Here is a 13,400-nt window from a genome sequence, read left to right as displayed (position 1 = left end):
TGAGATCAGCTTTCAGTTTTTTGAGATCGGTGCAGAAGTTCTACTCGATTTAGTTCAGTTCAATTTATCTATACCCATCTCATTCAATTAAGTCCAATCACTTAACACAAAAATTTTATTTAATAGAAATGGTTAACATCTTCCCCATATTATGTAGTATTCTGTTATGTCTTTGAAGGAGATTCTAATCGATAGTCATCTTAACCCGTTGAGGACGAGTCCTGAGTATACTCGAGCATTTGTCTATATATGGGAAATGCGTGTTGTAGCAAAATCAGCCCGTCCTCAGCGGGCTAACACAAAGCAAACATTTTGATTCATTCTAAAATCGATGTCAAATCTGCTTACAAAGTGTTTCAGGACTTTGGTTGTGTATTAATGATAAACGTGTTAAGTCGGTTAAAGAAGTTTAAGATATCCCGTCGCAGGTCTCCGCCCAGCGGACCGATCTCCTTGCCCACCCCCTGGTGGCCAGCCTCCTCAATCACAAGTGGAACAAAGTGGGACGATATTTTTTCTGGGTCTCTCTGGTCTCCTACCTCCTCTTCGTTGCCATGCTCACCTCCTACGTCCTCGTCATCCCGCCAAGCTACTATGTGCGCTTCGCAAACGCCACCGATGGTGTGACGTGGTTTGCAAACGGCGAGGATCGCTGGGTTGGAGAATTCCGCGAGGCCACGCTCTTCTTTTTCGGTCGTATTGGCAACTGGATCATATTTCTACTTGCTGTCATCAATATCATTCGTGAAGTAAGTTTGTGAAAAGAACCATAATATTCTCCTGTATTTTTTTTTTTTACTCACACAAAAATGAGACTTGGGTCTAGGGCAATTACCCCGTGGGCAATTACCCCAGACCCTTCCCCTGGCCCTAATCCTAATCCTAACCCTAAACCTACCCCTAACCCTAATCTTTCCTCCAACCTTACCACTAACCAGTATTTAATCGAGGGGTAATTGCCCTCTAAAGGGCTTTTTACACTTGTGTTTCTTAACCCCGGACTTTCTCTGACCCAGGACTATCGTTAGTCCCGTACAAATTTTTTCAGCTTTTTACACTCGCCAATTAGTCCCGTACTATCTCTTGTCCGGGGCTAAGGAGAAAACTGACCTTTTTACACTCGTATTTCTTAGCCCCGGACTTTCCAAACCACATGAATATTCATAATTACGCTGTGTACTGTACACGTACACGCGCGCACCGGCAGCACTTGATTACCCCGTTTCTGATTGGTCAGTGAGGGTCGGACTTCGTCTCCGTCGCTTAGCCCAGGATTATATTTTCGTTCTGTTTACACTCACTTGCTTGGCACCACAATTGCGGTGCTAGCACCGCAATTGCGGTGCTAACCCCTGCTATTTTGCAGGGCCAGATAGTACCGTACTATCGGTGGGGCTAGCCCACTTTGGCAAAAACGAGTGTAAACAGAAAGTGGGCTAAGGATAGTCCCGTACCAACGGTGGGGCTAAGGCCCCCCCCCCCCCCCCTTAGCCCCACCGTTGGTCCGGGGCTAAGCAAAATTTTACAAGTGTAAAAAGCCCTTAAGGGTAATTGCCCAGATACGGATACTTTTACCTAATGCTGCAATTACCGTGCATATATTTAGGCTCCCGTGTGGTACAGCTGTATTACGACATTTCAATACATTGTATCTTATTTGAAATGGAGAATTCATTTGTGGCGTCACAGCTGCACAGAAACCTGCAATTGAAAGTGGAGATACTGTAATGCCGTAAAGAAAAAAGAACGCATCCACGGTGGTATCAGGTTGCCGAGGAAACAAAAACTCATCGCCAAAGCGCGAAGGCCTACTGAGAAATCATATTATGCTTTGGACGTGATCGTTCGCCTTGTAAGCTGTTTTTGCCTCACTATATAGAGCTGTACTACACCAAATGAGCATGATGTTTCTACTTATCAGTTGTACATTATGCCGAGATTTCTTGCAGAATTAGAATATGAAAGTTTGGTTTTGTATGCAGCTTCGACAACTGTTATCATGAATTTTCGTTATCTTCTTAGCTTAATACATTGTCTTAAGTCATCTATGGGGATTTGTTGAGACAAATTTTAGTAGGCCTGCCTCCCATTTCTTTTTCAAATGATTTTAAAATGCAATTGAAGCTTAGATTATCTATCATGTCGATAATGGGAAAAATGTTTCGACCGTCATTTGCCATTTTATTTACAATTAAATTTGTTTAAAATCGAAGCGTGTTTCACATTTTTCTTCTCTATCATTGAACAGGTTGTCCAGTTGTACTTTCAACGCAGATCTTATTTCTGTTTTGGGAATCTGATAGAGTGGGTCCTCTACCTTCTGGCCATTCTACTCGTTCTTCCTCTGAGTGGGATTGAATATCACAACGGGATAAACATACGACTGGTAGGAAAGTTTTAAGCTACACATCTATTTATCAAAGATATATGTACATATGCACAATCAAACATGCATAATATTATCATTTTTATTTCAAAATAGCGACAGATAACTTTGTATCCGTGAGGCAAAAAAAAAAAACAACAACAACAACAACCCTTCCTGTCATGGCAGATCTTATAATTATGAATATCATAGTCATTTGGAGTGCAATCATTTTGGCTTTCGACGGGGCTTCATGTTCCTATTGATATGTCATTAGGAAAGTGCTTATGAGGTAGAGAATTGAGAAGTCATGTCTGAGTTTAGACGACGGCACGACGCAAACGCTGCAATTTACTTATCAAACACCGCGTATGGAAGGCAACCAAGCGTTGAAAACATGCCCAATTCCACACTTTGCTCAGCGGCTGCTAGGGTTAGGTATTGGGTTGAGCTATGGGATTGAGCTATGGGGTGACTGGCTGCATTCACCCCATAGCGATATGATATTGTGTCTTCTTTTATGCAAAATGACATTTTCACTTGGAGAAACTGCAGTTGTTCTCTTGTCCTGCGTTTAACTTTCAAATTTGACTTTGTTTCTGTTTGTCAAACCTGGGAGTGTTTCAAGAAGAATTTAAGTCGAACTTTTATAGGCATCATTTACCATTTGCAGATGAAACAAAAACCAAGCATTAGTGCTTTAAAATAGTTCTAAAATATGAGATTGGGATAGAAAAAACTACTGTAAAAATTTGAATCCGTACAATCAAAATAAGGTTTTGTTAAATAGACAAAATCTGAACAACAGTTATAAGAAAAATGTTGCCAGACCAAACCGTGTACAGTTTTGGTTGAATAAGAAAAATACTGAAATCTCCTTATATTTTAGACTTTATTGAAAAAAAAAAGTTATATGGTAGGATGCTTTGTGATACAGCACACCTAAACATATGCATCTAATGTGATATCTTGAATACTTTATTAAATCACTGTTCCCAAAGGTAAACCGGACCTTTAATCTAAGATTAACTAAAAATTATGGCATGCTGTGCGTGTGTTCAATGTTGCTCAACTTTCTAATGAAAATGAAGATTTTGGAGACTTTTTCATGTAGCCGTTGATAATACAAAACAACACAACAGCAAAGAAATAATTCTGTAAACATTTTTGACGTGTTTGACTTTTGACAATTTGAAGTGGGTGGTGCTAGGCTTATAAACTTGAACAGTGAAACCAGTGGCATACAACAATTTGTGGTCAATCTTAAATTCTAAGTTCGACTCAAATTCCCCCTGACGCTACAGGCCTGGCAGTGGCAGTGTGGGGCGGTTGCCGTGTTCCTTGCTTGGATCAACCTCATTCTCTTCATGCGGCGGTTCTCGGTACTCGGAATCTACGTGATCATGTTCATAGGTGAGAAAAGAAAACTTGAGTATACTAATTCTGGGCGAAGGGAGAGAAATCGTGATTTATGATTATGATAAGAGATGTTGGGGTTCTCATCTGGATAGTGGTGTTATGAGTGTGATACTAGTATATCAAACAGTATAGTTACACCTTATCTTTCTGCCATATGAAGATGAAAAGGTGTATCAAGATTCAACTGTAGTCTCACATATCATAATAATGTTGTAGGCTAAAGGCTCCTCCTATGTATGAGCCAAAAGCTATCTACATAAATGTATTTTCACATAATATATACATTATACAATAAACATAGTGCAAAATATCTATGCCTATAAGTACATGTTTCACGCATACATTGCACGGTAAAAGTCCATTTCATGTTTTAAGATTTCTGTGTAAACCTACATGAAGAGTTTAACTTTTCTCTTCTGGGTGAAACATTTTGTTGGTGGGGGAAGGGCAAAAAAAGTAAATTAGTCACACTGAAGTAAGTAACTTTATGCGATCTTCTTTGACGATTTATTTATGAAGATTATAATTATTATTTACTGTGTTTTATTTTTTTTATATTCTTAAAAATCACTGGTTTCAATAGACTTATAATAGGAAGTGAGGAATTCAGAGTAACATTGATGATAGAATTCATCGGCCAAAGCCGCTCTGTTTTTATTTTAAATCCTCAGTGTACCTTGCTTTTAAATAACAGCAGAAGAAAAATAATTCCTTTTCAGACATTTTCCGGACCTTCATGAAGTTTGTCGTGGTGCTAATTCTCTTCGTCGTTGCTTTCGCCCTTGCTTTTTACACCCTTCTCATGAACCAGGTACAGTAACCATGGCAACGATTGCCAAATCACGTGGCACAGCACAATGATATGAGTAGAAAAATAGAGGGCACTTCTGATGCAGACTTGAATTCGGTAGCGTTTAAAATTTCAAGGATGTATAAGAACTATTATTGGTTTTATTTGCGCTCATGTGTGCTGAAGTTTTCGGCGTGTACGTCACATTTTCTGTGTTTTGTTTACTAACATTTATTTGACTTTTTGTGTTGTTTTGATAAGTTCCTGTCAATTATAGTATGGTATAAACAGATATTCGTACTTCGTATTCCCCCTATGTGATTTATCCTGGGACCTGCGGCTGAACAAGCTTACCTTTAGTAGGCCCCATCATAATTATTTCTCATACTCTGACCATAGCCCAACTCTTAACAGACTAGATATTCTGATGAAGTTTCAGCTAATTTATGCTTTGTATAATTTTGGTATTACGTAATTGTATTTCTGTTCTGTGCTAATTTTTGTGAAAAATTTGAACACAAATTAGAATTGAAATCAAAATATAATGAAAAATAATAGAAAACATCTCGAATAGATTCACAGCAGCTACCAGCCAGATTAAATGAAAAATGGAAAAAAGTGAATACTCCAGATAGGTAGTAGACTTAGAAATCTGACATCTGACATCTGGCATTTAGTTAGTAGTGATAACTGAGTAATATTTCTTGACAAGAAACATTGAGGTGTCATCGATGACAGGGCAAACAAATCAGTTGAAGACGAATGCCCAACCCGTCTACAAGTGCATGACCATAGGATTGTGATTTTGACACATGTTTGAGTGTCGCTGCCATGACTACGGAATCTTTTACATGTCATTGTGTAGCCGTCCTGGTCCTGCGACTTGATATGATATTATTCGATGATGATATATATTATTCGATGCGTACTCAGGATATGATTTTGGAACAAAACAAAACAAACCCAAGCAAACATCGCTGATTGCCAGCTACAAATAAGTCTTAAAATGGTTTTATGTGCTGATCAAATGTCATAATAACCGTAACAGCATGACCTTACATGTTCATCACGTAATCATTGAGTTTAGTTTTCGTTTGAGTTCACTACACGAAATATCTTTCTCACAGCCTCCGCATGCTCCCCTTCTCAGAACAAAATAAAACATACAATACATAATCATTTTTTCTCGCGGTGTAGCAACCATTCCACCGGATCGAGTATTCTTTCGTCAAGACCTTTGTCATGATGATTGGCGAGCTGGATTTCGGGAACATCTTTCACAGTCAGAACTACCTAAACACAGAAAACACGTTAGCGGATGGCGAAGAAGATTACTTCTTGACTGCGGTTTTCTACCAGAGCATTACCTACATCATTTTCACTCTCTTCCTCGTTGTCATGTCAATCCTCATCATGAATCTTCTGGTAAGTTTGGAAAGACTGAACTTGTTCCATGACAAAGACATTTTTTTCACTTGGCCCTGTAAAGTCCGACTGTAAAAAATGACGATTTAAACAGAGGTGCCAGTGTTTGCTTATTTGTTTCTCTTTGAACAATAATGGCATTGTCTTTTTGTTGTCGGATGTACCGAAGGTCTTCAGCAATAGCGCAGGGTTTGTTGTTGTTATTACTGTTTTCCAAAGTGTCTTACATTTGAAGAGCTCATTTGCAAAAGGGGCTAGATCCATTTTTGATGAAAATTGAGTTATTACCATCACTGCACAGAATTCCAGTTGAGTTAGCTACAGTGAAAATTTCGACTGCAGACAACTATTTGAATAGAAATTATTGCAAAATTAGATTTAGATTTTCCATACACTTGTGTACAAATTCTCACAAATAAACCTACTTTTCTCTTAAGTACTAAAAGTGGATCTAAACCCTTTTGCAAATAAACTCTTCATTTTATATTGCCCAATGCTCAGTAGTATCAATCTTATGCGCCTACGTTAAGAGAAGCAATCATGGGTCAAACGTTTTGTTCAAGAATACACGTAGATCTGCTTGGCAGGGATTCCAACCATTGATCTCTTAACTGATGCACTGGAGCATATACTTTCCCACTGGTCTGTCTAGAGATAAACAGGTAGACTGATAGACAGTGAAATAAATGCCAAAATGGATTGGCGGTTTGATCCAAACGTTCTGATCAAAAATAAGTCTGGTTTCCAGCTTCAATTTTTCCACCACCTGCCCACTGTCACGTACGTTTCAAGAAAACTGACACGATGTTGACGATAAAGCTAAACTAGTCATCACTACTTAGTTCAAAATATATTGTGGTCTTTCAGGTCGGTCTGGCGGTAGATGATATTCATGCCATCCAGGAGAAGGCCAAGTTACATCGTCTTGGGATGCAGGTATGTACTTAATATTCTGTCTTCAGTTGCTCGTCGGTAACGGATAACAATCAGCCCGTTGAGGGCGGACTGGTTCTGCTACAACATGCATTAATTGCTCAAACACCTGCCCGAGTATTCCCGGGACTCGTCTTCAATAGGTTAAGCAGCCGGACTGTGAATTTCACAAAACTGAGCAAAAGGGTGTATCTGGGTTGAATTTGTGGCTTTTATCAAACAATATCGTCCAATTTGAGGGTCATTGAGGTCGAAAATATAGTTGTTATGTTAACTATTAACTGAAATTATAAAATCAAAACACCTGTTATGGTTCCATCAACAGGTTGAATCAGTAATGGAAGTCCAGGCTCTTCCGTTCTACATTTGGCAGTCGGCTGTCATCCGGCGCAAACGTTTCGATGTGAATCGAGTGGGTCTCACCGGTGAGAAGGAAGTATTACGTCAGGCATCAAGGATCTGCATCAAGAATCAGGCGCAAGTGAGTCGAACTGCGCTAAACACTGTCCATATTATTGCTTTTTAATGGCTAATTTTGTGGATTTAGACACTATAAACTCCCATTTTGCTATTGAAATCATTACCAGTATTCATTATCTCATTTGATGTAAAACATTCAAAAACAAACAAATCTGTGCGTAGGTTCCTGGAGTCGTGTGCTATTAAACATGACATAACCACTCTGCAAATGTGCACTCTTATAATGGGGTGTTGCAAGAAAGTTGCGATCAATTGCAAATAATTGCTAATTTTGAAACAACCATTCTGATTGGCTCAGGGTCTGCCCTATTAAGAAGACATGCATGCAACAATGATTTTGATTGGCCAGTGACAGTCAGTTGCAAGTTGCAATTGATTGCAACTTTCTTGCAACACCCCATTAGTCTGCCAAAGCTGTCACATTATTTTGACTTAATTTGATGAAAATTCAAATGTTATGCCGTCTGGTCATATTCTAATCTTAAAAAAAAAACACTCAACTAATCGTCTTATGAAACCAATTTCGTTGATTGTTTTATTTCCTAATTTCAAAGGACAAGTGCTTTATTTGCCAACAGATATTATGACGTACATGGCAGTTATATACATTTTACAATAGGAACGAGCATGTAAATGTCAACACGTCATATTCACGCAGTAACTTGCATTTACATATCTCATATACTTTATTAACAATACAATAACATTGAGATATACCAAGAGTAGGCCTATTTATGGATTTTTTAATGAAAGTACAGGAATGAGTACCAAACAGTGATACATTATGATTGTGGGACTCTATGTTTAACCGTAACTTGAAAAACTAACATTTTCTTTTAGGGAGACTTCATGCATAAAACTAGTATCGCCGATCAGCTCCTCCCCGACATGAAGTATCGTCTGAAGCAGATCGATAGCAAAGTAGAAACCTTTGGCGGTACTGTGAACGACGAGCTGGCGAAGCAGTCTGACGAACTGGCCAAGCAAGCCGACAAGCAGGAAAAACAGTCCGGCGAATTGACAAAACAGTCCGACCAACTGACAAAGCAGGGTGACGAATTGGCAAAGCAGTCCGACGAACTTACAAAGCAGGCTGACGAGCTAGCGAAGCAGGCTGACGAACTGGTGAAGCAGGCTGAAAGAGACGCAGAGCTATCCCGCGAACAGAAGATTTTGAGTGATCGATTTGATCGGATAGAGAAGAAGATAGACGCATTGCTTAAACATGGTGGGGTAGAGTTGGACGAATGATCGTTAAATATAAGCACTGATTAAAGTGGCTCGATCAGTTAGCTTCCATTTAAAGATAATTTCTATGCATGCACTATGTGTGGGTGTGTGTGTATGTATGTGTGTGTGTGTGTGTGTGTGTGTGTGTGTGTGTGTGAGGTGTGGGTGGCCGTGTCTATGTGTGTCAATGAGTGTACATGTTTGTTTTTAAGTGCCTTTATTCAGGCTGAAGTATAACACAGGTATTGTAAATGAACTTAAGAGAATTACTGTATAATTGCGAAATTTTAACAGCTAGGTTCTAGCTTCATAGCAAGTAAAGGTATGTACACGACCTTTGTTGAGAAGCCTTATTGGCATATACCCTATGCAAGTCCATTTGTTTTGTATGACATTTGTGTATGCAGCATATACTGGTATAAACTTTGATGTTGATTGACTTATTGTTCTCCTAGTCATCAAAATGACAGATACATCAATCTTTAAAGTGTCACTTCAAGTATTAAGTTACTTGATACTTGAAACTTGAAACTTGATTTCAGTATCTATCTATACATCTATTGACTAAACTACTTATAGTCCAAGAGCATTAGGTCAAAAAAGGCCTTAACCTGGACATTTTTGGTAACAAGCTGATTTTTTCAGGATAGGTCCAGAAAAATGTCTAGAATAACATACTAAAAGTCCTCATGAATCCTCCTTGAGCGTTTTCCGCAATCCAAGATGGCGTCCAAAATGGCCGCCATTTCAAGAATTTCTTATAACTTTTCAACCAGAGAACCCAAATACAAAATTTAAATGTCTAAATATATGTTTTGAAGAATGAAGAACTCAATAAAACACATATCAAGAGATGTTGATGCACGCAAGTACCGAAATCCAAGATGGCGTCCAAAATGGCCGCCATTTTTTGAAATTCTTATAGCTTTTCAGTCAGGTAACCCAAATACGAAATTTATATGTCTAAATATATGTTTTGAAGCATGAAGAACTCATTGAAACACATATCAAGAGATTTTGATGCACGCAAGTACCGAAATCCAAGATGGCGTCCAAAATGGCTGCCATTTTCTGAAATTGTTATAGCTTTTCAGCCAGGTAACCTAAATACAAAATTTAAGTGTCTAGATATATGTTTTGAAGGATGAAGAACTCAATAAAATACATTTTAAGAGATGTTGACGCACACAAGTACCGTAATCCAATATGGCAACCAAAATGGCCGCCATTTCCTGAAATTTTTATAACCTTTCAACTAGAGAACCCAATACACAGTTTAAGTGTCTTTACACGTTTCGAAACATGAATAACTCAATAAAATACATATTAAGATATTTAGAAGCACGAATGTGCTGATTTTAACGCTCGAGCTCTTCCTTATATGGAAAATTGGGTGCAACCAATTTTATCTCACAATTATGTAAATAAATGTCAATATATTTTATAAGAAACTTTTTATTTAAAATATAGTTCTTATGTGTAACGTATACAAATAAAAGCATTTGCATGTTAACGTCAAGGAGTGTGTCCTTGTTACGAGAGAAATATTTCACCAACAGATTTGTTGCTAAACATAAAGCCTATACTAGAAGGCAATATCCGTTTACCACATGGTCTATTTTCGTCACCTTAAGCACATGAGATGAAAATTTAGTGCTAGCCCCTTTTTATTACCAATGCATTTGATGTCTACCATGAGGTGAGTTCCAGTTGAAACTGTCAGTTATCACTTGAGAAATAAAAACAATTCTTTGAAAAGTAAAGTTATTTGTGCATGGAGGGGGGATACTCCTCCACCATACGAGGGACCTTTTTTCTTTCGGATCTTTTTTTTACTCGAAAGTGAAATACATAGTGCAAGCGTTTGGTAAGATATTGAATTATTTCCATCAAAGAGTAGGAAATTGGATATAAAGTAGTATTCAGGGAAATGGGCAATATGATCATGGAAGGGTGTGGGGGGGGGGGGGGGTCCCCTCCCCCTCCCCCTCCCCCCCCCCCCCAACATGAGGGAGATTTTGCATTTTCAGACCTGATATTCAGACATCCTGATGCACCCTATTGGTGAAATATTAGATTTTTGTTTCCATCAAAAAAGGAAAAAAAAAAGATATACAATCATGGAAGTGCGCGGTTACAGGGTTGCCTGCTCCCACACGAGGGAAAATTTCGTATTTTCACAGAGCTGTTGCATCCATTTGATGAAATACCCGATATTTGTTTTCTATTTGAAAACGTGAGGAAAAATATATATTCAGGAAAGTGTCGGGGAGGAAGAAGTGTGAAAGGAGAATACTCCTTCCCATACCTCAGAAATTTTTGTATTTTCCAATTTGAAATTCAGAGATTTAGCGGACTCTTTGGTGAAATATCTGAGATTTGCTTTTGTCCTAAAAGTAAGAAATTAATACTTATGGAAATATGCGGGGGAGGCGTATGAGGTGATGCACCTTCCCACAAAATGGAGATTTGTTGGTTTTTTTTTTTCAGGTTACGAGTTTTATGGTGCGCTCTGTTGATGAAACACTAGATTTTTGTTTCTAATAAAAAGTGTAAGTAGAATAAAGACTAGTATATTCAAGGCAATGAGCTAGTAGATGATGGGGGGGGGGGGGTCACTTTCGACTGGAGGGAGTTTTGCATTTCGATGATCATCATTAAACGGCCTAATGCACCCTTGGTGTTATATGGAGAAAATTATCCATTCTCGAAGAGTAGATAATAATAGTCTCATTATCCCCATCCCCCATAGAAAAGAAAGAGCTTTTACACTTGAATAGAAATGAAATAATTATATCATTTACACACATTTGATGGAATATTTGGGAATTGTTAATCAAAAGGGAAATTTAATATATATTGGGGGAAGTGAGCGGTTGAAGAGTTAGGGCAAATTACCCTTCAATATGAGGGAACTAACTTTTGCATTTTGTAAGTGAAAGATCTGGTGCACACTTTTTGATGACAGATTCAGAAATTTGTTAATCTCAAAAGTGTACAAAGTCTATAAAAAGGGGCCGAGCGAGGGACATTTAGCATTTTTATGATTGCAACTGAATGACAAAGTGCAAATACTTCAGGTTGAATATTTGGAAAATAATGATTGTACAGGCCACCACCTTCCCCAAGGAGGAGGGGGAGGGATGCATCCAACCCAACCTATACCCGTTTTGTGCACATTTACAGGAAAGATTCCACTGGACCTTCTGAGTTGTTGAATCTCGAACATTATGTTGAATTTCTTTGTCTCTTGAAACAGGCTAAAAACAGTAAATTTTGATGAACAAATGGCGGCCATTTTGGGCAACATTTGGTTTTCGGGAAGAACTCACGTGATTTTATTTGTACTTATGTGCTTCATGATCTCTAAATAAGTATTTCGTTGGGTTCCTTATGTCTTAAAATATATATTTATACATTTAAGTGCGTATCGCAATTACGTAGTTGCAGGGTTATGAGAAAAACAGGAAATGGCAGCCATTTTGGACACCACTTTGGATTTCTGGAAGTGCTCAAGCGCTTTATTTGTGTTTCAAAATCTCTGAATAAGTATTTGGTTCCTTGAGACTCAAAACGTATATTTCGACATTCCAAGTGTGTACAGTTGACATCTACTTGCAAAATAAAATCAGGAAATGGCGGCCATTTTGGACGCCATCTTGGATTACGGTACTTGTGAGCTTCAACAACTCTTAATACGTACTTTATTGAGTTCTTCTACCTTCAGAACATATATGTAGACATTTAAATTTTGTATTTAGGCTACCTGGCTGAAAAGTTATAAGAATTTCAGAAAATGGCAGCCATTTTGGACGCCATCTTGGATTACGGTACTTGCGTGCATGCATCAAAATCTCTTGATATGTGTTTCAATGAGTTCTTCATGCTTCAAAACATATATTTAGACATTTAAATTTCGTATTTGGGTTACCTGACTGAAAAGCTATAAGAATTTCAGAAAATGGCGGCCATTTTGGATGCCATCTTGGATTTCGGTACTTGCGTGCATCAACATCTCTTGATATGTATTTTATTGAGTTCTTCATGCTTTAAAACATATATTTAGACATTTAAATTTTGTATTTGGGTTCTCTGGTTGAAAAGTTACAAGAATTTCTGGAAATGGCGGCCATTTTGGACGCCATCTTGGATTGCGGAAAACGCTCAAGGAGGATTTATGAGGACTTTTAGTATGTTATTCTAGACATTTTTCTGGACTTATCCTGAAAAAATCAGCTTGTTACCAAAAATGTCCAGGTTAAAACTAATACTCTTGGACTATTAACAGATTCAATATACTTACTTAACACTTTTGTTTTATGTTATGAATTTTACTCCACATGTGCACAACTACTTGTAGGCCCCATCACATTTTTGTTATGTCCTTGCCACACCTTTATTATCACAATAATATGACCATTAACATTTGCATTCAGTATGTTCTGTTGCGTGTGTGTGTGTGTGTGTGTGTGTGTGTGTGCATGTGTTTTGCTGTAATAAAGAAGCATAGTTGTATACATTTTCTATTCTCACAACAGTATTACTATACTTTAAATGGTTCTATGTAGTTTCGTAGAGAAAATGGAAATATGAACAAAAATATGAATAAACTGAACTGAATTGAAATGTCTGAAATGATACAAGTGTGTACCTAAGAACTTGTTGTATGCCAAGGGAAAAAAGCGTATCTGTCATAAAAGGACTTTAAAATCTTATTGTGCTGTTATTTACCGTGCCTTAAAGACCATAAACTGATGT

General features: G+C 37.9%; 1 protein-coding gene across 1 annotated transcript in view; it reads left to right on the top strand.

The window, feature by feature from the left end:
- The window catches only part of LOC139719723 (transient receptor potential cation channel subfamily A member 1 homolog), a 40,993-nt gene extending 32,214 nt beyond the window's left edge, over positions 1-8,779 (top strand). The window contains exons 17-24 of the mRNA XM_071631115.1: positions 429-749; positions 2,249-2,386; positions 3,670-3,778; positions 4,504-4,595; positions 5,772-5,999; positions 6,867-6,935; positions 7,258-7,413; positions 8,253-8,779. Of these exons, the coding sequence (XP_071487216.1) occupies positions 429-749; positions 2,249-2,386; positions 3,670-3,778; positions 4,504-4,595; positions 5,772-5,999; positions 6,867-6,935; positions 7,258-7,413; positions 8,253-8,663 (1,524 nt within the window). The 3' untranslated portion in view covers positions 8,664-8,779. The remainder of the gene's footprint in view (positions 1-428; positions 750-2,248; positions 2,387-3,669; positions 3,779-4,503; positions 4,596-5,771; positions 6,000-6,866; positions 6,936-7,257; positions 7,414-8,252) is intronic.
- The last annotated feature ends 4,621 nt before the right edge of the window (positions 8,780-13,400 follow it).

Source organism: Diadema antillarum, unplaced genomic scaffold (assembly GCF_040938485.1).
Source record: "Diadema antillarum isolate AM-2024a unplaced genomic scaffold, OU_Dant_1.0 scf00000114, whole genome shotgun sequence".
Classification (NCBI taxonomy): domain Eukaryota; kingdom Metazoa; phylum Echinodermata; class Echinoidea; order Diadematoida; family Diadematidae; genus Diadema; species Diadema antillarum.
This window is presented reverse-complemented; position numbering and strand designations above follow the sequence as displayed.